The sequence below is a fragment of the Crotalus tigris genome, unplaced genomic scaffold, assembly GCF_016545835.1.
Source record: "Crotalus tigris isolate CLP2741 ecotype Arizona unplaced genomic scaffold, ASM1654583v1 scf7180000024304.1987388, whole genome shotgun sequence".
Classification (NCBI taxonomy): Eukaryota; Metazoa; Chordata; class Lepidosauria; order Squamata; family Viperidae; genus Crotalus; species Crotalus tigris.
The window spans coordinates 874,583-900,907 of NW_024100476.1; the positions used below are offsets into that span (position 1 = coordinate 874,583).

The 26,325-nt window shown below is 42.7% G+C and overlaps 1 protein-coding gene across 6 annotated transcripts in view; it reads right to left on the reverse strand.

Moving 5' to 3' along the window:
- The window catches only part of TET1 (tet methylcytosine dioxygenase 1), a 117,834-nt gene that overhangs the window by 37,329 nt on the left and 54,180 nt on the right, over positions 1–26,325 (reverse strand). For 3 of the 6 annotated variants that reach the window (XM_039324616.1, XM_039324615.1, XM_039324617.1), the window contains 3 exons: positions 14,376–16,902; positions 12,938–13,028; positions 2,733–2,826 (listed from right to left, as the gene is read on the reverse strand). In XM_039324616.1, coding sequence (XP_039180550.1) covers positions 2,733–2,826; positions 12,938–13,028; positions 14,376–16,902 — 2,712 coding nt within the window. The other 3 variants (XM_039324621.1, XM_039324620.1, XM_039324619.1) reach the window with 3 other exon arrangements.

Below are 26,325 nucleotides of genomic sequence, written 5' to 3' on the forward strand. Positions count from 1 at the left end.
TTAAATTGTCTGAACCAGGTCTTAAACTATATACAGACACAAAGCATATTTTGCAGGTAGAGCACTGTCAAGATTTGAAGGTGCAATCTACAAATCAAGCAGGTCAGTTCCAAAATATTTCAGAAATAATTGTATATAACCTAAGGCTTATCATACCCTTCTAAGTATTTTTAATTTGTCAGGGTTCATTTCACCAAATCCTTTGTGTAGATGTTTAGAGTAAAGCCTTTGAGAGACTAAGCAGTTGCAGTTGCCAAGGAAATTTAGAAATGTGGTTTACTGCCAAAACTCAATCACAATTTGCGTCAATATTTCGTGATCAATAACACGAGCGGTTCCAATATAGGTAATTGGGTCATAACGATAATTGGGGTTGGAATTGCTATCATCAAGGATTGCAGTCATAAAGCGCAAGGTTACATGACTATGTAGCTTCATGACAGCAGTTCTGGCAGTCTTGGTTGCCACTGTTAAGTGAGGACCATGTGGGTCATTAAGCGAAAACTTCACCTGACCTGACTTCCTGCCAGCTTCCCCAATGACTTTGTGGGGATGCTGCAATGGCTGAAACTCCAAGGACCCCTTGTACGTCCCTCTCATTCATCACCACAGAACTTTGAACAGTTACTGAATGAGTGATGGTAACATAAAGAATATCAACTGTTAGAAAGGCTTCCTGTGTCCTGCACCCTCTTCTTCCCCTATGAGTCTAGCTATATTTACAAGAGCCCTCGTGGAATCCATGCTGTTAAGCTCCCTTGACATGTGAGGGCCCCTCCCTGGACAGGGAGGTTTTCAAAATAATGTGCCAGACTCCTTGCAGTCTAGACTGGAAATTGTTAAAGAGTTATGCAACTGCTTAGATCAGCGGTTCTCAACCTGTGGGTCGGGACCCCATTTCACGGGGGTCGCCAAACAATGCAGTCCGCCATTTTTTCCCCCTTTTCCTTAGCTGTGCTACTCCCTTTTATTATATTGGCTTTTGAAAGCCAATAGAATAGACTCTCTTGAATAGAGCCTAATTCTATTGGCTTTCAAAAGGCAACAGGAATTGTCCAGGCTGTCTCTGCCCTGCTGAGCCCGCCAAAAGTCCCATTCTGCAAACGGTGCTGCAAGTTGTCTGCAACGAAGGTGAGCTGTCTGGAAGTTTCCACCCTTCCCTGCTGAGCAACTACTAAAAATGTAAGTAAAAGAGGTCCAGGGGTGGGAGGGGGAGGCCGGCGGGTGCAGGGAGGGTTGCTGGAGCGCGTGGGGTCCAGCGGATGCCTTACCTCCCTTGGGCTGGGCCAGCTGGTGGCCCAGCTGGTGGTCGGCCTGCGCCGTCTCTACCATTTGCCAGCTATGCTTCGGCCGGCGCAGGGGGCGGCACCACGCATGCACGGCGCTCCCGGGCAGGGAAAGTCCTCGACTTACGACCGGTTGGTAGTCCTCGAGTTACGATCGGTTGGATAGTCCTCGACTTACGACCGGTTGGGGGTCGCGGCATTAAAAAGCTTGAGAACCTCTGGCTTAGATCAATGGCATTGATTAGAAAGAAAGTTAAGGTTCCAATCAAGAATTCCAGCGATATCTTTTTTCAAATGAGATCCTTATGTAGCCAATTTAGAGCAGGAAAAGCCTGTCCATTTCCTTGCACTTTTTCGTCCAGGGCTAGAAGCATCTGAAGCTAGTCCTCATCTGTTCCCTGCTCTGATCATTGACAGCCCTCCTACTGGTTTGAGAAATGACCCTTGCTCATTGAGATAAAGGTTGTGGAGTTCATTCTGATCCCTCTCCTGACACTGATGCCATGTCGTTCTCTTTCTGAGAGCTTTTGGGCATCTGTTAGGTTGTAATGGATTTCTGCCTCTTGGCGTTTCATCAACAGATGCTGGAATTCTCTTCCTGGTTTTCATTTTGTTGCCAATTCAATTCCTTTCATTACTGACTATGTAAGCTAGTCCTCATTTAGGAATCACAATTGGAATCAGCAATCCCATCACTAAAGGAAGGGATCACAAAGTGCAAAATCGTGTGACCCAGGCTGTGCTTCCTAGTTCAACATTGACAAGAGCAATCAGTTTCACATCTTCAGCTTTTGTTTGCCTCCTAATTATCCCTCCCCCCCCCGCCCTTTGGAATGCTCAGTTGGGACAATTAAGAAAAAAAATGTTTGTATTTACATTTGTTGGAGAGAAGGGGATTACAAGAAAGTAAGAAGGCACACAATGAGGAATGTCTGCAGAGTGTGCTTGCAGCTGTTGGCACATTGCTTTTGATGTACAGTATATCCCCCACTGTATGCCTGCTTACTCTCTTGTAATCCTTCCTCTCTAATCTCTCTGGTCTGCAAGGGGGGAAACAAAGACAAAGAACAGGTCAGCATAATACAACAGATACTGACTGTATGGCAATCACAAGACAAAGACACTGCTGAGGTCATAAATGCAGGTACTGCATACAAAGTTATTTTTTTCAACACTGTTGTAACTTTGAAAAGTCACTCAATGATGCAGCTGGTAAGTGAGGACTACCTGGACAATAATTGTATTCTTTTTAATACATGTTGATCTTTCTGTTCATACACAACAGTACTTTTTAATTTAGAGTGGGATATATTAGTAAGATAAATGCCTCTGAGCACCAAGGAAAAATATTTTATGAACATGAAGCATCATCAATATTATAGGAAAATATAGTGGAAGTAAAGTAAACACAAATGTGTCTTACATTACTAAAAAATAAAAACTCACCCACTTGGCAATTGGACACCCCTGGGAACTTTTTCCTTCTCTGCCTGTATACACCACTACCTCTATTCTTATAGCGCTTCCTTTTGCTCCATACCTGCAAAAAGGGAAACAGAAAAATAATCAATTAACAGATGCTTAAAAGACAGCAACAGTTACTGTGAGATCCGCTCTGAACTGAATCTACGACATTTTTGAAGGCAATATTCTCTGAAACAGACTCATCTAATCCCTACCAAAGGAGCATAACGTAACAATATAAATACAGATTTTTTTAAAAAAATAACAAAACATTAAATTTGAGGCAACATCCGTTAGCACAAAAACTTCAAAAAAATCTTCAAAAACACATCTGTTTTTGAAGATCCTCAAAAACCTTAAGATTTAAGGGCAGTCAACCAACATATCTTCCCAGGGATGCACAGTGCTGTAAGAGAGCATGCTAGTACACTTACAAACAGAGGGCTAAAAATGAAAGGTAGAAATTGCAAGGAATTAAATTTCATCTATACATTTGAAGGAATTTCTTAACAGTAAGAGGTGTTCAACAGGTGACTTGAATACCTCTTACCTAATGATGTCGGCTCCACTAGGTAAACTAGACTGGGAAAGCAACTCCACAGGAAGTCTTTTATAGGGATTAGCTAGAACAGACATGTCAAACTCGCAACGTCACGTGACATCACGCAACGTATCGGGACTGTTTTGCCATTGCCGCCAATGGGTGGGCGCAGCTTCCGCATGACGCATCCGGCCCGCAGGCCGGCAGTTTGACACCCCTGAGCTAGAATAACAAAATCTTGTAATTCTGATTATTCTTTCCTCCTTTTTATATTGCAATGAATTAAGGAGGCCTGAGCCACTTCCAAATGCTATCTCATTGTGACTTAATGCTTCAACCCCTTTTGCCCAGGCAACAGATCCTACATATCTCTGTCAAGATCACCTTAGGTGTAGCTCTCCAGCCTTGAAAGTACTATCCAAGATATTGTCATTACATGCTTTATAGTATGAACAGGGTTATGGACTAGATCAGCTTTCCCCAGCTTGGCTGGAAAATTAGGATGATGTCCATGCCATCTGGAAGGATGCCTAAATTGAACAAGGCCAAACTAGAGGATTTCCAAGATCCCATCCCAACCTACAAAAATGTCCTGTCATGTTAGAAATCCTCCTTTTTACTGCAAGTAAAAGAGACAGTTTGGACTAGTGCAGGGGTCGGCAACCTGCAACAGTGAAAGAGCCACTTGGACCCGTTTCCCTCGCAAAAGGAAAAACTGGGAGCCGCAAAATGTGCGGTGCACATGCGCACAGAACACAGGGCTTGATTAAAGAGTGGAGCTTAAGGTGAGATGTGCGCCAGTCTTGCCCCCCATCCAGCTCTGGTATGGACGTCCTGGCTTCTCCTCCCCTCGGAAAAGACTGCTCTCCCCCCGCCCCGCGCTCTCCCTCTCTGGGACTTTCTTCTTTCCGCTTTTGGCGCGAAGGTTCCAAGGGAGCGGAGGAGGCGGCCGATGGGGAGAAAGAGCTGCTGCGGTAAATCTTCCAAGGCAGCAGCAGACGGCCGCTCAGGCTCGCCTATCTCAGCCTGCTGCAGGAGGCTAGAGTTGAGGCTTCTGGCCCCCTCTGGGAGGGGTGCTCGGAAAAGAGAGGATGGGAAGCGGAAAGTGGGAGAAAGGACGTCTTCCAGCTCTCTGGGGTTCTTTCGCTGGGAGGGCGAGGAAGCAGCAGTTCTGCTCCATGGGAGGTGGGAGCAGACAGCCTCTCCTTCAAACTTTGCCAAGTGACTCCAGGAGCGAAACGAGGCACGAGTCCCCAGAATGTCAACTTTGCAAAAGAGGGAGGCGATGGTGGGATTAAAATAAAACAGGGGGGGAGGTTGAGGAAACCCAGCAGACGCTTACATCAGAGGGCCAGCAAGAAAGGCGATCAGGGAGAAGAAGAAAGCTTTCGGGGCTTGTGCACAGACATAGCTGACTCCTCGTCTCCTGCCCTTGCTGTATCTCCTGTGGAGATGCGTTTGCATCTCTCGGTGTCTCTGCCACTCAAAGCCATCCTGCAGCTCGATTCTTGAAGCAATTTCAATCAGCCCCTTCATTGCCAAGAGTCCCCATGGAAGTCAATGGAGGTCCGCGCCGACTCGAAAGGTCAGTCACAGCACCTCCAAGTCCGTTGATTTTACCGGCTCAGTGGCCCGGGGACAGGCAGGAATTGATGCCCCCACCGCCTGCCGCCCAGCTCAGGGAGACGCGAGACCGGCTCAGCGGCCCGGGGACAGCCAGAAACCAATGCCCCCGCCGCCTGCCGCCCAGCCCGGGAAGACGCGAGGTCGGCTCAACGGCCTGGGGACGGCTAGAAACCAATTCCCCCGCCGCCTGCTGCTCAGCCCGGGAAGAGGCGAGTCCGGCTCAGTGGCCCGGGGACGGCCAGAAACCAATGCCCCCACCACCTACCGCCCACCCCGGGAAGACGCGAGGCCGGCTCAGCGGCCCGGGGATGGCCAGAAACCAATGCCCCCGCCGCCTGCCGCCCAGCCCAGGGAGACGCGAGGCCAGCTCAGCGGCCCGGGGACAGCCAGAAACCAATACCCCCACCGCCTGCCGCCTAGCCTGGGAAGATGCGAGGTCGGCTCAGCGGCCTGGGGACGGCTAGAAACCAATGCTCCCGCCGCCTGCCGCTCAGCCCGGGAAGAGGCGAGTCCGGCTCAGCGGCCCGGGGACGGCCAGAAACCAATGCCCCCACCACCTACCGCCCAGCCCGGGAAGACGTGAGGCCGGCTCAGCGGCCCGGGGATGGCCAGAAACCAATGCCCCCCTGCCGCCCAGCCCAGGGAGACGCGAGGCCAGCTAGCAGCCGGGGACAGCCAGAAACAATACCCCCGCCGCCTGCCGCCCAGCCCGGGAAGACGCGAGACCGGCTCAGCAGCCCGGGGATGGCCAGAAACCAATGCCCCCGCCTGCCGCCCAGCCCAGGGAGACGCGAGGCCAGCTCAGCGGCCCGGGGACAGCCAGAAACCAATACCCCCGCCGCCTGCCGCCTAGCCTGGGAAGATGCGAGGTCGGCTCAGCGGCCTGGGGACGGCTAGAAACCAATGCCCCCGCCGTCTGCCGCTCAGCCCGGGAAGAGGCGAGTCCGGCTCAGCGGCCCGGGGACGGCCAGAAACCAATGCCCCCACCACCTACCGCTCAGCCCGGGAAGACTGGGATGTCCATTTTTAAGTCAATTAATAAAACTATAGGTTAAAGCAATTAGTTTATCAAAACAGTGGGGTTCCAATCAAAATGTTTCACGAACCCAGGCAATCTTCAGTTTTCAGATTTATTCTCTGCAATTAGGAGTACAAGTCCAGTCCAACATGGAGGGAACTAGACTTTAGCTGAAAATTAAGAGAAACTGCCTTCCTTTAATCACCCCCTTTAAAAAAAAATCTTTATACAATATCTATGCTACTTGACTCTCTAATGGGCAGTATAGATCAGAGGTCCCCAATCCCGGTCTGTGGACCAGTACTAGGCTGCGGCCGCACAAACAGGTGAAACCCCATCCGTGGGATGCAGGCAGCACACAAAACCATGCCCCCTCTGGTCCGTGGAAAAACCTCTCTCCATGGAACCGGTCCCTGGTGCCCAAAAGATTGGGGACCTCTGGTATACATAGATGAATTTTTTAAATTAAGGTCCTTAATTAATTTCTAGGGGACTGACAATTAAAAAAAAAAGGGAAATGGGAAAACAAATCCAGGAAAAATACAAAACACAAAGAAAATCACAAGCAGCCCCAAAGATAAACATGGAAACAAACAGAGCACGGAAGATGGGCAAGATTACCTCCTGGAATATTGTAATTCTTTGATTATAACCATTTTAGTAAAGAGAAAATGTCTTAACTGAATGGTTCCAGAAACAGCCTTGGTGTTAGCTACTGCTCTTTGATACTTTTGTCATAACTAAATGCTTACAGTTAGGGCTTGTGGGATACCCCGATCCAAATTTCAAATATAGGTAGTTCTCAACTTTCAACCACTCGTTTAGCAAGCACTCACAGTTACAACGGCACTGGAAAAAGTGACTTGTGAGCAGTCATCACACTTACAACCATTGTAACATTCGGGGGGGGGGGTCATAGGATCATCATTTGTGATCTTCCAAGGTGACTTCCAACAGGGAAAGCTGAGTACACTAACCATCCTGTGAGTCACTTAATGACCGGAGTGATTCCCTGAACATGGCAAAAAAGTTGTCAAATTAGACATGACTCACTTAACAACGGAAATTCTTGTCCCAGTTGTGGCCGTGTGTCGAGGGCTACCTGCAGTGTTTTTACTGGCTCCTTTCATTCCTCATTGGTCTATTTCGAGGAGAAGCTGTTCTTTCAGATCTACATACCATAAATTACGCTGAATCCTCTTGCTTCTTTCTCTGTATCTTTAGCTTAATGCTACTACCAGAATTCCTGATGGTACCCCTTCAAAATATGGGCACGTACTTTCAAACCAGGCTCCTGACCGAATGTTGCTTTTAGACAAATCTTTTTTACAAGAAACAATACAAAGAATCACATCACTTCCTCCCCTTTAACCTTGGAACCCAAAGAAAAACAACATTTTCTCCTCCAGTCTCTACCATCTTTGCAAGTAGTTAGTAAAGCTGAAGAGATGAGAAAACAGTAAAAAAAATCCTGCTAGACAGGAACAGGCTAATGCCAGCTAAGAGCAAATATGCAACATGGATTTGAAAATGCAGGTCTATATTTGCGAGGAGTGCAATTCAGTTTTTCCCCTTTTTAGGTTCACACAAAGTTATCATCTAGTCACTTGGTGCATTTAAATGCCATGCTTCTTCAGAATGGATGCGGGACTTGGGTTTGGCTAGTCTAAAGAAAAGAAGAAATAGGGGAGACATGATAGCAGTGTTCCAGTATTTGAGGGGCTGCCACAAAGAAGAGGTGGTCACGTTATTCACCAAAGCACCAGAGGGCAGGACAAGAAACAATATTTGGAAACGGATCAAAGAAGAGAAGCAACCTGGAATTAAGGAGAAACTTCCTGACAGTGAAGACAATTAACCAGTGGAATAGCTTACCCCCAGAAATCATAGACAATTCCAGGTAAGAAATATGGAACATGGTACTAAAGCAATCCTAAATGTTGGAGAGCATGCCAAAGCAGGTGGGCTGGACCCAGGCAGGATGGCAAAAAGAATGTCATTTGTTCTACTATACTGAAACAAACATTGGAATCTTTTAACACAAGTTGCAGAGAAGCAAACAGAAGTTATTTTATCATCACAGTCAAACTAAGAATTACAGAAGCTAAGCAACTGGAGGGAAGAAAAAACAAATTGCAAGAAAAACAAATCAGCAAGAAAATGAATAAGGAAATTGCAGTGCAGACTGCCTTATGTGTAGCAGATCTTTATGCAAGTCAAATGTTATCTGATGTTAAGTATTGCTAAAAATAGTTTATGATGTTGACAACTTAAGTTACAGTTTTCATATCACTTGCTCTGTTCATATTAAGCATGTTAATTTGAGCACATCCCACAAGAAAGTGTCTTGTAATAGTGCAATGTCCAGGCTGACTTTACCTATACTCAAACAGAGTATAGAGCAGGGGTAGGCAACCTTGGCTCTTTTATGACTCGTGGACTTCAACTCCCAGAATTCCTGAGCCAGCATGGCTCAGCTTGGAAACCTCTCCCTTTCCCCTCAGCATGGCTGGCTCAGGAATTCTGGGAGTTGAAGTCCACGAGTCATAAAAGAGCCAAGGTTGCCTACCCCTGGTATAGCGTATAACAAACTTTTCAGTTATAAACTTTGACCAATACAAACAAACCTGTCCATAACTCCAACTTAGAAGGTCCCAGAATCCAGGGACAAAATATGTATCTTTGTTTGCAAATATGTATACTTGCAAACAAAATAGACTTACAAACAGGTGCTGTGCACATAACCTATTTGTAAGCAAAGGACTTGCTATATACTACAGGTGGTCCTCGACTTACGGATGTAATAGAGCCTGCCAATTACATTTGTAACCCAAGGAATTTGTTAATGGGATCGTGTTAATTGAATGTGATCCTTCCCTGATTTACCCAATGCATTCGCTAATCGAATGCTCAGGTCGTTAAGTGCACATGAGGTATCTCGGGGTGGGGAAGACCCGGGGGGGGGGCTAGTGCTTTTGACCACCTAAGGCAGAGGTCCCCAACCTTTTGGGCACCAGGGACCGGTTCCGTGGAGAGAGGTTTTTCCGTGGACCGGAGGGGGCATGGTTTTCTTTGCTGCCTGCATCTCGCAGATGGGGCTTTGCTTGTTTGTGCGGACCGGTTGCTGTCATGCCGTGGACCGGTACAGGCCCATGGACCAGGGGTTGGGGACCCCTGACCTAAGGCCTCTCCCGACCCACTGAGATATTTCATGCTTACCCCCCCCCCATCCTGCCCGACCAGGTCTCCACAGGCACTGTGTCCTTTCAAGCTTCTCTGCCACAGTTTCTTTGCCTCTACTCTTGGTGGCAAAAGCTTTTTGCAAACACGACTGGAGGCTGCAAGGAAATGGCAAACTGACGGAAGGCCTGAAATACCGAAGCCTCCTGTCCATTCGCAAAGCCTTTTGGTGCGGATCTCGTTGAGGCCTCCATTTGCAGAGAAGGGAGGTCTGAACTAGTGTGAGATCACGCGAGATCAGTAGCGAATTCTCTGCGAATGCATAGAATGCCTGAAGCCCCAAAGCAGGCAAAGAAACTGTGGTAGAGAGGCCGGGGAGGAGACACCTTGCTAGATCTTTGCAAGGTAAGTGAGTCTCCACAGGCCCAGTGCCTGTGGAGAATAGGCAGGGCGAATGTTGCAGCGCCTCTGTGGTCATTCATAAGGGTGAACGACTGCCGTGGCGTTGCAACATTCGTAACCTTGGGACTGTTGTCGTAAGTACTTGGGGGAGTGATGTTGTAGCTTCAAACGGTCGCTAAGTGAACTGTCGTAACTCGAGGATTACCTGTACTAAAACTCTTGTGTCTGATTGTTTGTAAACTTCAATTGAATGAAACAATGCATCCAAGAGTAACGATATTTGAATAAACCTACCTCAAAGGACTCACTCACAGCAAGGGTCCTCAATCCCGAGGCCACGGCCCACTACTGAGCTTTGAGCCTTTTGGAACTGGGCCATGGAAGTGATGGCCAAGCGCACATACATCCTCATTCGTGGGAGCAGCATGCAAGCATGCGTGCATGCCTGCCGCTAGCATGGAACCATCCCTTCCCCCACACCAGTTTGCAAAGCTGAAAAGGTTGGGGAACTCTGACTTACAGAATGTGTACAAAATTTGGAACTGTGACTCCTGAGGGACTGAAATCTGGCAAAGTTGGGGCCGCTTCAGTGTTGCCACAGTCACCCATAATCAAGTGATGATCATTTCCAATGCTTCCAGCCAGCTTTCTTCAAGGAAAGTCTGTGGGAAAGTTGGTAGGAAGTTGGAGATTGCTTCCTGCTTTTCTCCTGTACCTGGTCATTCTGTTTTTTTGCTTAAGCATTAGGTATTCAAATATCTCTGAAATGGTGACCCAACAGATCACAGGTTGTCTAACCTCAATTGGTGCTCTCTGAAGGTATTGGTATTATAGCAATTAACTCATCTGGAAGGAACCAGATTGCAGAAGACAAGCTGAAGTTTTTGGGAATTTAAATCAAGGTTATGAGGTCTATCTTTCAAAACATATCTAAAGCACAAAAGAAATATGGGATTGCTGAATACCTCCCACTCAACACACATTCCCCAAAATCAGGAATTTGTGCTTGTTCATTATTTATTTGATTTAAAGTCATTTAACTCCAGAACAATTCTGGATAGTATATAGTTCAGTGGTTCTCAACCTGTGGGTCGGGACCCCATTTGGGGTCAAACGACCATTTCACGGGGGTCGCCAAACAACGCAGTCCGCCATTTTTTTACCCCTTTTCCTTAGCTGTGCTACTCCCTTTTATTCTATTGGCTTTTGAAAGCCAATAGAATAGATTCTCTTGAATAGAGTCTAATTCTATTGGCTTTCAAAAGCCAATAGGAATTGTCCAAGCTGTCTCTGCCCTGCTGAGCCCACCAAAAGTCCCATTCTGCAAATAGTGCTGCACCAGTTGAGTAGTCCTCGACATACGACCGGTTGAGTAGTCCTCAACTTATGACCAGTTGGGGGTCGTGGCATTAAAAAGGTTGAGAACCACTGATATAGTTGTATGGATAAGCATTTCAACAGTTTGTCAAACAGAGGATTGATGTTACTGAACAATAATGGGTAGAGGCATTTAAAAACTGATTTTGATTGTTTGGTTTTCATTCTAGTAAGAACCACAAAGGAATAAAGAACAACCACCTCCAAATCTATCCTATGGCACTTGAAACAATCTAGTTGAATGAGAAAGAGATAGCAATAGCACTTAACCTTATATACCATTTTGCAGTGCTTTACAGCGCTCTCTAAGCAGTTTACAGAGTCAGCATATTTGCCCCCAACAATCTGGGTCCTCATTTTACTGCTCTCAGAAGGATGGAAGGCTGAGCCAACCTTAAGCCGGTCAGGATCAAACTCCCGGCTATGGGCAGAGTCAGCCTGCAATACTGCATTCTAACCACTCTGCCACCATGGCTTGAATATATTTCAATATATTTAAGGAGGGCAATGGGGGTAGTGACAGATTTTATTTTTCTGGGCTCCAAGATCACCTCAGATGGGGACTGCAGCCAAGAAATTAAAAGACGCTTGCTCCTGGGGAGTAAAGCTATGGCAAATCTAGACAGCACACTGTCGAGGTGGCGCAGCAGTTAAAGTGAAATACTGCAGGCTACTTTAGCTGACTGTGTTCAGCAGGTCAGCGGTTCAAATCTCACCGGCTCAAGGTTGACTCAGCCTTCCATCCTTCCGAGGTAGGTAAAATGAGGACCCAGATTGTTGGGGGCAATGTAAATATATATATACATTGCTTACTGGTGTACACCGCTTAGAGAGTGCTTGCACTTAAAGCAGTATATAAGTCTCATAAATAAATAAATAAATAAATAAATAAATAAATAAATAGCTAGCTAGCAGAGACATCACCCTGCCAACAAAAGTGCGTATAGTCCAGGCCATGGTTTTCCCAGTTGCAGTGTATGGCTGTGAAAGTTGGACCATAAGAAAGGCTGAGCTCCAAAGAATTGAGGCCTTTGAACTATGGTGCTGGAGAAGACTCCTGCGAGTCCCCTGGACTGCAAGGTGATCAAACTGGTCAGTCCTAGAAGAGATCAACCCCGACTGCTCTTTAGAAGGCCAGATCCTAAAGTTGAAACTCAAGTACTTTGGCCACCTAATGAGAAGGAAGGACTCACTGGAGAAGAGTCTAATGCTGGGAAAGATTGAGGGCAATAGAAGAAAGGGACGACAGAGAATGAGATGGCTGCATGGAGTCACTGAAGCAGTAGGTGTGAACTTAAATGGACTCCAGAAGATGGTAGAGGACAGGAAGACCTGGAAGAACATTGTCCATGGGGTCGCAATGGGTCGGACACGACTTCGCAATTAACAACAACAACAACAAAGGAGGGCAATGGGAACTTGGGGAAGGGGATTGAGTGAGACCCCCAAACATCCCATGGCTTGTCTCTCACTAGTGCAAAAGCAGAGCACTGAGTAGACGAAAAAATCCAAGACTTATGATAACAAAATGGGGTAGAGATTTGGGTAGCCAACTTCTTGTAGGAATGTAAGCCTGTAGATACACACCAGGCCTAGGTGCTCTGGTACAATTATAGCACTATGTGCAAAGTAAAGGCCGAGTACATAAATTATAATTTGAACAGCTTATTGCTCCCATAGTAAAGTCTTCAATTACCCTTAGCAACTTGATTACATCACTTAGAAATCAACATGAAAGAGATGAATTCTCCACATCTCCATAAAGCATGTCATGACTTTCTACCCAATACCCAATGCGAATAATCACTTAAAGGCAAATGAGAATATTCAAACTCCTTTTCTAGAACAGATTCATACTTGCCATGAGGAAGTGTTCTACTAGCTAGTGTAGTTTATATGCAAGGGCTGTTGTTAAGATCCAACGTAACAAAACAAATCCACCAAAGCGTTAACAAGAACACACCAAGTATACTACAGCTACTATCACCACCCATGTGTGTCAAATTGATTTTCATTTATTAGCATTAAGATTTATTTCCTCACCTGTCCTCCATTATTTCTCTGACTGCAGCAATGTTTGGGCCCGTTCCAAGGTGCGTATAATATGGACCCTCATCCTTCTCTACAATTTGTTCTACAAAAAAAGTTTTAAATAGCTGTTAAAAACATTGCATGGACATTCAGAAACACTACTTAAATTCCTACCCAATTACAGTCTGTCTTACCTCTATACAACCGAGACTCATTTGACTCAGCTTAACTAGTCTATTAGCAATAAACAAGTAGTCCTTGACTTATGACCATCCTTTTGGAGTTACGATGGTGCTGAAAAAAGTGACTTATGACTCACACTTAGGACTGCGGCAACGTCCCTGCGGTCATGTAGTCAAATTTAGGCACTTGCCAACGTGCATGTATTTATGGCACTTGCAGCATCCTGTGGTTACCTGATTACCGTTTGTGACTTCCCGAGGGGGCATCCGACACGCAAAGTCAACGGGGGAAACCAAATTCACTTGCTGACTATGCGATTCACTTAACAACAGGGGCAATTTGCTTAACAATGGAGGCAAAAAGGTCATAAAACTGGATGTGACTCACTTAATGACTTAGCGACAGAAGTTCCAGCCCAATTGTGGTCGTAAGTCAAGGACTATCTGTAAAACACTGTTAGATCAAACTCATTATTATATGATTTCGGATTCAAATGCCGGAATGGGATTAGCAACCGTGCCACACTTCAACGTGAACAAAAGAGAGATTGTACTATCAACATTGGCTATTAATTTAAAACTGATCACACTGCCGTATTAGTAAATTCTGCAGGTGGCTGAATTTGTTATTTATCAAAAATACAATTTTGATTCTTCCTTTCACGTTTTATTAAAATAAAATTAGACATTACAGAGTATTATGTTGCCACTGGAATTCAACATGTTGGCCAATAACATACAGCAAGAAACCTATGGATTAAGACTTAACTTCAGCATTGATAAATGCTGTTTGTCACAATTTCTGCATAATGCTGATCAAAATAAAACAATTCCTTTCCTTGTAAGCTGTGGAGAGGAAAGAAAGATAGGTGGGAATTGTTATCAGCTCTTATTTCAAAATTGATAAAAGTTCAACGTTAACAGGTTTTAAATTTGAGGAAAATTCAAGAAATCCAGATTGTCGAGAAGGTATCCGCACAGAATCTGGATAAACGTAGGGGACCTTCTTGTTTATGAAGTAAAAATCATGAATTTTGGCCCCGTGTAAATATTTGCAAGTTTCTGGGGAATTCTGACCAGAGAAAAAGAAAGAGTTTAATAAAAGGAAATTTCTGTAGCTCAGTGTTGAACTGTGGAGTCCTTGGTGCTCTCTGAGCCTTTTTTTGCTGGCAGACGTTTCATTACCTGACTAGGCAACATGATCCATGCGGAAAGACAGAAAGATTTCAAAATTCAACCATGCAAAAAATAAACCACAAGACACTTACCCACGCAGTCACAGGTTGGAAAATTACTCTGTCCTTTCTTTGTAGGTGTATCAATTAAATTCTTTGTAGGGGTATCTAAGAATGTCATGGGAGATTCAAGAAAACTACTGAGTGTATTCTTGGTTGGAGAACACCTTAAGTTCCCAGTACCCTGTTGCTTTTCAGTCTCTAAAGTTCTTAATGTTGGAAATGTAGCTTCACTTACATGCTCCACATTTCTAACAGTATGCATGGTATCCCCTGGCAGGGCATCATCACTGTTACGGGGGATCAGTTGCAGATTTTGATCCTTTTGTTCCACAGTGTCCTGTGGTCTAGCTTGGTTTTCCTCGCAGATGTCGCCAGCTCTCCGACTGAAGATCTGAGGAAAAGGATGCAGCTGAGGGATATTCATGGTTTGTTGTACCTGAGAATTCTTGTCTTTTTCTGTAAACATCTGCCCATTTTCACTTCCTTGTTTTATGCAAAAGTCTGTTTTTAACTGAGCAACGCTCAGCAGATTACTAGAAAGTGGGGCTCCACGTTGAAGTGCCTCCGGGACCCCACTCTGGCTGCTGACACCTTGTGCATCGCTAGAGCCGGTTATTTTGAAGGGCTCCGGCACCATTTCACAGCCCAATGGCTTGTTTCTTATTTTGTCTTGTATTGACGCCGGTAAAGGCCGATGGAATATTATTTGAGTTTTGGGAAGAAATAACACCGCCGTTTTTTGCTGGGATGACAAAGCCTTCCGATTCCGCGTCTTCTGTCCTTTGGTTTTGGAAGATTTTCTCCCCAAGGCTGACAGCTTTGTGTCTTGTGATGCAATGCGCCCAAGTCTGCGCAGTTTAGAAGGCTTTTTCTGTACGTCCTGCAATTCAGGCACGTACTGACATTCTTGCTGTAGCTGACTTGGTTGGTCTGGTACTACTTGAGGCTTCTTCTTCAATCTTTTGGCCCTTGGTACCGATTTCTCGTTCTTCCGGGGTGGCTGCCTTTGCTTGACTAACAAGGAGCTGTAATTGTTCCTCCCAAATACAGATTGTTTCTTCTGCAATAGGCACTGATCCTGCTTATTTTTTGATTGCATATCAGATGGTAATCGACTGAGAAGGGTTGTTGTCATCTTCGGACTGGGACTTGTTCTGCTCGATTCAATTATTGCTGCGAGTTGAGTTAGCTGGGTGGCTACCTCTTCTTCATCTTGGCTGTGAACGCCACCCTTAAATACAGAATTACTTTTTAAATTCAGGTTGTGAACAGCCTTTCCTTCCCATTTGCCAAGCGTCTCTCCTCTGTTCCACCATTGTCTGACGGTACTCGAGTTTTTGGAACATGGACCGAGAGCAGTTTTATGATGAAGAGGACATTTCTTGGTGGCAATACCTGAATTTCCACCAGACACTAAAGCAGAGAAAGGTCTGGTGTCTTTTGGGGTGCAATGCAACCTACGCAGTAAGTTAGATGGACCTGGAGATTTACTGGGGAACTCAGAAATAGCACCTTGAGCTTTGTAGAGTAGACCCTTCGGGAGGATTCTCCTCTGAGAGGCAGGATGGGAAAAAAGCTGCTGATCTTTTTGCGGGCAAGTCCCTTTTATTACTTTCAGTGCAGACGATTTTAAGGGACAGGGGTTATCCTTTTTGTAACTGTTCAGCAAATGCGACGTTTGCTGCTCTAAACCCTCTGGTTTGGCTGGTGAAGGAGGGCCCAAAGGCACCTCGGACAAACGTGTTAATGCCTCAATAGCTACCACTTGTTCCACAGTTAAATTTCTATTTTTAATCAGAGATAAAAAAGTTGACTGAAGTTGCAGATCTTCAGGTTGGGAATCCTTACTAGGACTATTTGAAGCACCATCATCAAGACAAGCACCCTTTTCAAGCCCAGGGGTACAGGGTGGCTTGTCCTGCAAATGTAAAAGTGAAATGGTTTGCAAAAGTGAGTTTTCGGCTTCCTGAATGGCATTTGGGTTTTCTGTCTGGTGGCCTACAACATGGTCCTTCTTTTCTGGAATAGCACCATAGGTTCCAGTTGCTAAAGGGTAGAGGTTGTTCAGCTGAGCCGCTCCACTCCAGGAGGCACTGGAGTTACTGTCATTGCAGCTGTTGGCCAGCTCTGCAGTAGTGTTCACATCTGCTTTTTTCAGTGTGCTCACATCTGATTTCAGTGATGTGTCACATTCTGCTGGTGAATGTGGTATGTTTTTAATGCCATTTCTAGCTGTATGTGCAAATAATTTGGGCACCTCATCTATAATGCTGGAAGAATAGGCCAGTTTTGCATCCTTTTCAAAACGCGTTGAGTTCTCATCCCTGGTTCCAGCTTTACAGAGATCTCCATTCACGTGGATGTTAAGTGACGGATTTTCATTCGGCACCCACTTTTCTGTTTCTAAGCCGGCCATACTTCCTTTTTCATTTGTCTGCACATCTTCCCAGGGCAGTGAGTGGTTTGCTTTCAACTTGTATTTTTCACCCTGGCCATGTGCAATATGTTCCACAAGCTCTGCTCTGCAGCCATTTACTAGTTTGCTTTTTAGATCTCCCTGCAAAACAGTACAAATACATTTTAGCAAATGCTGTTCACCACAGGATTTCATAAACGCTAGTAGTTCTCATGAACAACGCAGTGCAGAAAAAGTGGCAACACCATATGAAAGTTTACAATTGCTACCTAACTAGTTGTATTTCAAAATAAGTGCCACCCAAGATCAGATTCTGGAACAAGATACAAACTGTTTACTCATAAGGAATTTATACTAAAAGCAATAGCCTCCATACAAAAAGCAACCACAATATTGACTACCAAAGATTTGTTTTGTATTTAAAAAGAGACAATACAATAACAACAATTTCAAATGAAAGAGATGTTTGGTCTAGTACAGTGATGGCAAACCTTTTAGAGACCGAGTGCCCCAAAACTGGCCCCACCCTCGCTCCACCCCCTTCCTCACCCCCACCCCACCCCCACTCCGCCTGCCCGCAGGGCCACTCACCGCTTCCAGAGCCCACCACAGATCACCCAGGCAGCCCAGCAGCGCCATGGCGGCCACGCCCTCTGCTCACGCCCCGCAGCATCAACTGTGCAGGATGGGGTGTGAGGGCAGAGTCTTGTCTACGCTGCCTGACTGCCATGTCCTTGGCTACGCTGCTCCGTGTGGGCCACGCTTGGGGGTGACTCTCCTCCAGGGGGGCTGCTGGTGAGAAGGGGATGATGGGGGGAGGCGAGGCTGGGGCAACGGCACGGGTGCCTACAGAGAGGGCTCCGAGTGCCGCCTCTGGCACGTGTGCCACAGGTTCGCCACCACTGGTCTAGTAGTTAAGGCACCAGGCTAGAAACTGGGAGATGTGAATTCTAATCACTTTGAGTTATTTATAAAAAAAAAAAGTTAAAGGTAAAATGTGAACGAATGAATGACCAAATGAATGACCAAATGAATATACATCTAGCCTTACTTTTTTTTCTCATGAAAATGCTTAGTTAAATATGCATCTTTCGATTAGCCTGGTAATCCACAATCTGAGGAAAACAATTCAAAGACACCAAGTCAGTATCAGACATCACAGAAGAGAGATGGATTACTTGTATTTTATACAAGTAGAAAACATTGTACAAATGTTTTCAGAAGCAAGAATAAATCTTTTGAACTGAACCATTGAATTAGCAACCAGCAGTTTAAAGCTTTCGGGTTTTTACTTTTGTGTGCTACTTTTGCCAGTTATGGAAAGAAAAACCCTGAAATTGAGGCTTCAAACAAAGACAAAGTAATATTTGGCACACTGTAAATTATCATGCTTCTAAGTAAGTTGGCCAGAGAATATTACACCAGGCTACAAAATGAGAAGACATCCATGAACAAAAACTGAAATTATGCATTTTCTCTAGCTTTAAAATTCAAAGCCAAACAATTGAGACATTTACCCTGAATACATAACAAAATTATAGAATTACAGCTGCCCCAAAGGTGCTGTTTGTCAGAAAGAACTGGATGTATTATTCCCACAATGTTAAGCTGCAACTATAAGTAACGCAAGCATGACTGTTAACCTTGGAAAGAATGCCATTTCATAAATTGGTGATGACCTGGCAACATTAAAATATTGGTTTACAGAATGTGCCTTTTGGTTTTCCATTTTACGTCCCCTCAAAACCACAACAGGGGAAGGGAAGTGCAGCTTGCCAACTCTATGGATGGTACATATATATAGGAGGAAAAAAGAACAAAGTCTCGATATATTAAAATTTAATTCATAGAAACTGTCTCAGAGCAATTCAAGGTTTGTTTCTTATCATGGGCTGTTAAGAAAAAGAGGGTGTTGGGAGGGGGGAGAGAACCACCCGAATAGAGGTAGAGCATCTCAAACCCCCCAGGGATTTTTTTTTGGGGGGGGGGGTAGAAAGAGAGCTCCCTCGGAGTTCGGGTTGCCTCCGCCTCCCAGCTGTCTTTGTTTCCTTTGGGAACAAAGTGAAACGCCGCTACCATCTCCGCGCTTAAAGGGATTGGGTGAGTGTTTTTTTTTTATAAAGCGGACAGGGCTGGATAAAGGATTGGATTTATTGAGTTTTATTTTGTTTTTTAGTTTAGGTTTATTTTTTTCTTTTTGTTTTTTCTGTTTGTGTGGAGAGTGAAAGTAAAATGGCGATTTGAAAGTTTTTTTTTTTTTCGGGGAAAGTTAAACGGAACGTTATGGATTATATAGCTTTTTCTTTTTAAACTTTTTAAACTTTTCCTCTTTTTCTGAAGGTGGTTTTCTGTTTTTGAGATATTTTTTAAACTCTCCTTTGTTTTTTTTATTCTTTGAGGATTTTTTTTTCATATAAAGAGGAAATAAGAAAAAACTTTCTTTTTAAAAATGGCTTCAAAAAGGCAAGCAGTTTCTACAGTTCCTAAGGTGGCTTCTTCTCTTGCGATTTTACCGGTACAACAGCCTAAAGCTACACCACCATCTTCTCCTCCTCTGCCAGTAATATCTGTACAAGACATGAAAGATATAATGGGAAATGCAGTAACTCAAATCAGAGGGGAAATGAAGGAGCTTTTAGATCAGAATAAAACTGAAATTAGAGGGGAAGTGAAGAACCTGTTGGAGCAGAATAACACTATTTTGAGGCAAGATATAGTTATGGCTCTATCAGGACTTGCTTCTGTGGTTGAGAAGCTTGACTCTAGAATCGAAGAGGTTGCAGACAAGGTCGATATCTTGGAAGATAAGTTTGAAGGCATGGAAAAAAAGATGGAAATTTCACAGGATGACATTGTTATGTCTCAGTACAGAGAGATGGAATATGCTTTAAGAATCAGGGGTGTGAAAGAAGATATGCAGCAAGATTTGAGAGAGATTGTGGTAAATGACTTTGCTGTTATTTTGAACAGAGAGAAAGAGGAAATACGCAGAGAGGTTGAAAAATTATTTAGAGTTAATTCCTGGATTGCAAAACAGAGAAATTTACCAAAAGATGTGGTAATTTATTTTGGAAAGAGATCTCTGCGCAATGAAATTATACAAGCTTTTTATAACAAGAGATTTCAGATTGCTGCTCAAGATGTTATTATTCTAAAGGAGATCCCATCTAAAATTCTAAGAAAGAGAAAAGATTTTGCTTTTTTAGCTAATGAACTTAAAAAAAGAATGATGCCATTCTGATGGGAGATTCCGATGGGTATTGTTTTGAGCCATGCGGGGACGCGTTACAGACGTAATACAGTCACTAAAGCAAAGGAGTTTTACAGTTCGGTCCTGGGAGCAGGCTCATCATCATCTATGATGCAGAAAGTTTTGGATGGTAAAGAGGTGGAACAGCAGTCTGAAGGACTAGATGTGATGGCGGTTGGAGAGTTATAGTCGGACTGGTCCCGACAAGCAGAGATTAAAGAGCAAAGAATGACTCGTGCAGCGCATAGACGCAAGGAAAAGGAACAACAGAGGAAAGAAGTTAAAGAATCTCTTCAAGAAAGTGCTTCGTTGCCGGTGGGAGGAGCAAGACCTAAGAGTTCTGCGGCACATTCTTCAAGGGCAGATCTTCAAGTAGTTTTCTCCAGGCTTCTGGTTAAGGGAATGGTAAAGCTCCTGACTTGGAATGCTAATGGCCTAAATTCCCCTCAGAAGAGAAAGAAAATCTTTCATTATTTAAAGCAACATAATAATGATATTATTTGTTTGCAGGAAACACATATTATAGCCAAAGATCAAAAATATTTAGTCAATGCTCGTTTGGGATCTCATTTTGCATCTTCTGCTCCTGGGAAAAAAGGGGGTGTAGTTATTTATGTTCAGCAAAACTTATCAGCCTGTTTGGTAGAATCTGATCTTCAAGGGAGATATGTTATGATTGAAGTTGGCTTATATGGTAAGAAAATACTTATAGTGGGACTGTACGCACCAAACCAACAACAGGAACAATTTTATAGATTGTTGCATCAGAAACTAACTTTCTTGGATTATAGATCTGTGATATTAATAGGAGACTGGAATGGTGTGTTAGATATACAAAGAGATAAAAAAGGATCTTCCACTTTTTTTTAAACAGGCTAAACTACCCAAAGCTTTTTTTGACTTGAAAGAGGACTGGGAGCTACGAGACTACTGGCGTGAATGTAATCAGGAGGAGAGAGACTTTACTTTCTTTTCAGATAGACATCAATCTTTTTCAAGAATTGATTTTTTTTATTACAACTGATTTATATTTTAGGGTAAAGAATGTTAAAATTTTTCCTAGGACATTGACAGATCATAGTCCAGTTTGGATGGAGTTGGCTGATGAAAAAGAGGAGAGGAGATCGTGGAGGGTGAATGAGAATTTATTTAGACAAGAAAAGAATGTTCAAAAAGTAAAGGAGCACTTAAAGGATTATTTTGCTTTAAATATGTATAAGGGAACTTCAATGTCAATGGTATGGGATGCAGGTAAAGCCTTTATGCATGGGATTTTGATACAAATGAATAATGTTCATAGACAAAAGCAGATTCAGAAACGTAAGGAATTGGAAGATGAGATTAAATTAAAAAAAAAATTTTGATCTCAAATCCCACAGATGAAAAGGTTAAAGAATCTATAAAATTGCTTAAAACACAATTTAATATATTGATGGCTGATCAAACTGCAACTAACTTACTGTATATGAAACAAAATACATTTTGCAATGCTAATAAACCAGGGAGATGGTTGGCTTATCAATTAAGAAAGAAACAGAGACAGAGAATTATAGATAAAATAAATTATAATGGTAAATTGGTATATCATAAGGACTTTATTAAGAAATCTTTTTTAGATTATTATCAAAAATTATATAAGAGTACTAAAATACAGGCTTTAAATATAGATAATTATTTAAATGAAGCCAACTTCCCTAAACTAACAGAAAATCAGAAACAAGAAATTAATGGTTTAGTTACTAGTGAGGAAATTGTGACAGTGATTAAGGAATTAAAATTAGGTAAAGCACCGGGCATGGATGGCCTGAGATCTATTTATTATAAAACTTTGCTACAAGAGATGATTCAACCTTTAAGAGAGCTTTTCAATAATATACTACAGGGTTTAGAGATTCCCCCATCATGGGGTAGAGCTTTTATATCTTTAATCCCAAAAGAAGATCAAGATCTTACCTTACCAAAGAATTATAGACCTGTATCTCTTTTAAATGTAGATTATAAGATTTTTGCAAAAATCTTGGCTAATAGGCTTATGAGGGTTTTGCATCAGGTTATATATAAGGATCAAACGGGTTTTATAACTGGAAGGTACATGAAGAATAATGTCAGACAGATTATTAACTTATTAGAATATCTAGACAAAAATTATCAAGTTCCTTCAGGATTGATATTTCTAGATGCTGAAAAAGCTTTTGACCAATTGAATTGGCAATTTATGTTAAGATTAATTGAGAAAATGAACTTTGGAGAAAAGATTTTACAAGTTCTGGGTGTTATTTATCAAAAACAAACGGCACAACTTATTGTTAATGTGGGTTTATCAGAGGTTTTTACAATAGAAAAGGGGACAAGACAGGGATGTCCATTGTCACCACTGCTGTTTGTTTTAACTTTGGAAATATTGTTGATTAAAATTCGAGAATCACAGGAAATAAAACGAATAGAAGTTAATAAAAAAGAATATAAATTAAGAGCTTTTGCAGATGACTTGGTGGTTACCCTGTCCCAACCTACTTATTCCGTAATAGAGTTACTACAATTGATACACCAATATGGACGGGTTTCGGGTTTTAAAATTAATAATAACAAGACTAAAATATTACCCAAAAATATGACCAATTTGGATAAGCAGATTTTGGTTAAGTTGACAGATTTTGAGGTTGTTGATAAGGTAAAATATTTGGGGGTTATTTTATCTGTTTCTAATGTAAAATTGTATAAAAATAATTATGAAAGGTTATGGGTCAGGATACAAAGAGATTTGAAAAATTGGGAGAAGTTGCAATTATCCCTGTTGGGAAGAATTGCGGTGATTAAAATGAATGTTCTGCCAAAGTTTCTTTTTTTATTTCAAATGATACCTATCTTAAAGAATGAGGTTAATTTAAATGAATGGCAGAAAGGTATCAATAAATTTATTTGGGCGGGGAAAAAACCAAGAGTAAAGCTTAAAATAATACAAGACATTCGTGAGAGAGGTGGACTCAAGGTACCGAATTTGAAATTGTACTATGATGCGGTGGTTTTAACATTAATTAATAATTGGGTTAATTTAACAAATGTAGAAATACTCCTCTTGGAGGGCTGGGATTTACTTTTTGGATGGCATGCCTATTTAATTTTTAATAAAAAAGTTGATAGGGTTTTTAAATCTCATATTATAAGGATTTCTTTATTTCGGGTTTGGAGGAAATATTATAGAAGTGATTTTAAAATTCCATTATGGGCTATACCTGGGCATGCGATAGAGGGGATAAGGAGAGGAGTTAAGATGGATGATGTTTCTTATTCACAACAACTTAGATGGGATGGTAAAAATTGGCAGTTAAAATCTTTGGAAAATCTGGCACAAGAAAATATTAAATATTCATGGTTTCAGTATAGACAAATAGTGGATAGATGGAAGTTGGATTGTAATGTGGGTCTACTTAGAGAAGATGAAAATTTTCTTAAACAAGTAAAAGACCAAAGACGAACTCATTTCAAGAGAATTTATGGGGTGCTAGTAGAATTGGATTCAGAGGCAGAATTAATTAAAGATTGTATGATCAAATGGGCACAAAATTTTGGTGAACCAGTTTTACTAGATACCTGGGAAATTATTTGGGTGAGGAATGTCAAATTTACACAAGCCCAGAATTTAAGGGAGAATTTTTATAAAATGTTTTACAGATGGCACCTTGATCCACAAAAAATGTCTCGTATGTATCCTGACTTACAGCCTAGAATGTTGGATGCTACTGGTGGTAAAAATATAAAAGCCTTTTGGATTAAGATATGGTGGAATATTCAAAGAATTTTTAGAAGGAGGGTAAAATTTACCCCACAATTGTTTTTATTAGGTATTGTTATTGATTGTGATACTAAAGAGATCACATTGATGTTAAATTTAATTACAGCCGCAAGGCTGTTAGTAGGGCAATGTTGGAAGAAGGAATCTTTGCCTACTTTGCAAGAGTGGTTTTTAAAAGTTTCTTATCTGGCGGAAATGGCAAAGATTTCGGCTTTCTTGAAGGATCAATCGCAGGAGAAGTATTTTGCCGTATGGAAAAAATGGATAGATTTTATACAATATAAGTTGGATATTAAAAAATATTATTTAGTTTTTCAATAACTTATATTTAAAATTCAAAATATCTTATAGATTTTTTTATATATATATACTTTTTTATCTTTTTCTTTAGTCTTTTTTTTTCTCAAGTATTATTTTTCTGGTATTCATGTTTTTTTATATATATACATATATTATTGTTAATTATCTTATAGTCTGTTTAATTAATGTATTTAGTATTTAGATTTATTCATGGTTTATATTTTTTTTAGATTATTTGAAGAAATTTTAATTAAGCCTATGTTCAGCTCTGGGAAGGTCGGGGGAGGGAGTGGGAGGGTTGGGGAGGTTTGGGGAAGGGGTGTTTTGTTTTTGTAAAATTTTAAAAACTTAATAAATATAAGAAAAAGAGGGTGTTGTGAGTATATAACTTCTGCAGATTATTAGGGTAGGTTATTTTGCAAGCACTTCGGGTTTTAAGAGCGCCATCAAAATAAAGGTAACTGAATCTCCTGAGGCTAATTTGGGTCTCAGCCTGCCCACTCTATGAACAAAAGCAACAAGAAGACCAACATTCACAACAGGTGTATATAACAGGAGAGTAAAGTGTCAAAACTACTGTGCAAATGGCCCTATATTCATCAGCTCAAATTCCTAATGCAACTCAGGTACATAATCATTGAAACCATACCAGTTCTCTCATTTGGACCCGTCAAAGTACCCTTTCCAGTCTATGGTCTAGTGCAGTGGTGGGGAACCTATGGCACGCGTGCCAGAAGCGGCACTCAGAACCCTCTCTGTGGACACGCGTGCCATGCCCCGGAGATGGCAATTGTCCCTCTTCAACCAGCCACCCGCTAAGTCACCGAAGTCCCACATGGCCAGATGCATCCCAGCATGGCTGGTTTCCCTCCCCCCTGTCCCATCCCTCCTGGCCTCGCATGCTCTCCTTTTCCCAGGCACGACCCACTGCATCTATGCTTCTCTGAACTGCTGGCGGCGGGCTGCGGACCCCAAGAGTATTCTGGTCAAGGGGCTGGTAGGCTGTGGCTGCTGACGGACACTGTCGGCCCCCATGTGCTTGCTGGCCTCTGTGTGCGGGGTGTCAGGTAGCAGCCACCCCGGCCCCTACACCGCCTTGCCCTGCGGCAATGGGACTCCTGCCCTGCCTCACCTTGCCTTGCCTCACCCTGCAGGATGAGCCTCCTGCCCACCGCCCCACCTGCCAGAGATGGGATCTCCCCCAACCCTGCCTGGCCCCCACAGGCATCCCTCCCCACGAGCAACATCAAGGTGACCACGTCTACCTTGGCCACACCCACCCAGTCTATCATGATCGCCACAGCCACACCCACCCAGTGGGCCACACCCACCTGGCACCCGGCAATAAATAAGTGGGTTTTGGGTTGCAGTTTGGGCAGTTTGGGCACTCGGTCTCTAAATGGTTCACCATCACTGGTCTAGTGGTTGACTTAAATTTCCTTATTAAGTGAGTCACTCAGTTCAAAAGTGGATGTTCTCTCAAGTCTAACCTGAATAGGTTCTGCAAGTGAAACAAGATTTGCAAGAAAGTAGTAGAAGACAAAAAAAAAAAAAAAAAAAACCAAGCCATAATTCTATACAATCCTGGTTTCCTATTCTGTGAAAACTGGCCCAATGCATAAAACAGAGAAGGTTGTAAAACAGCAATCAGGTAAAAAAGTATAAGTATTCATTTTATATGCAACAATTACCTGGTCTGTATTATATAAAGCATTGATGGCCATATTACTGTCCTCTACATGTGATGGATTTAGTAATTCTTAGACAACATGGCCAACACATTTAAGCAAATGGGTTTGGAACAGCTAGCTAGAAAGCTTCATGTACAACTCAATCTCACTTTGATGATCAGCAACTTTCAATGTACAAAAGTTTGTATGTTTAACAGCTTTTACTTACGTCTACCTACTTCAGCAGATAAGTATCTTCTGAATGTCCAAATGAACATGTATTGCCCACTTCCAAAGGCAACAGAAAGGATAAATGATTTAACATAGATTTATTTTTTAAAAAACTCTCAAAATACCTTCCACAGTGCAAATTAATTTTTACGCCTGCTAATGATATTGTTGTTAGTTGCGAAGTCGATTCCGACACATCGCGACCCCATGGACAACATTCCTCCAGGCCTTCCTGTCCTCTACCATCTTCTGGAGTCCATTTAAGGTCACGCCTACTGCTTCAGTGACTCCATCCAGCCACCTCATTCTCTGTCGTCCCT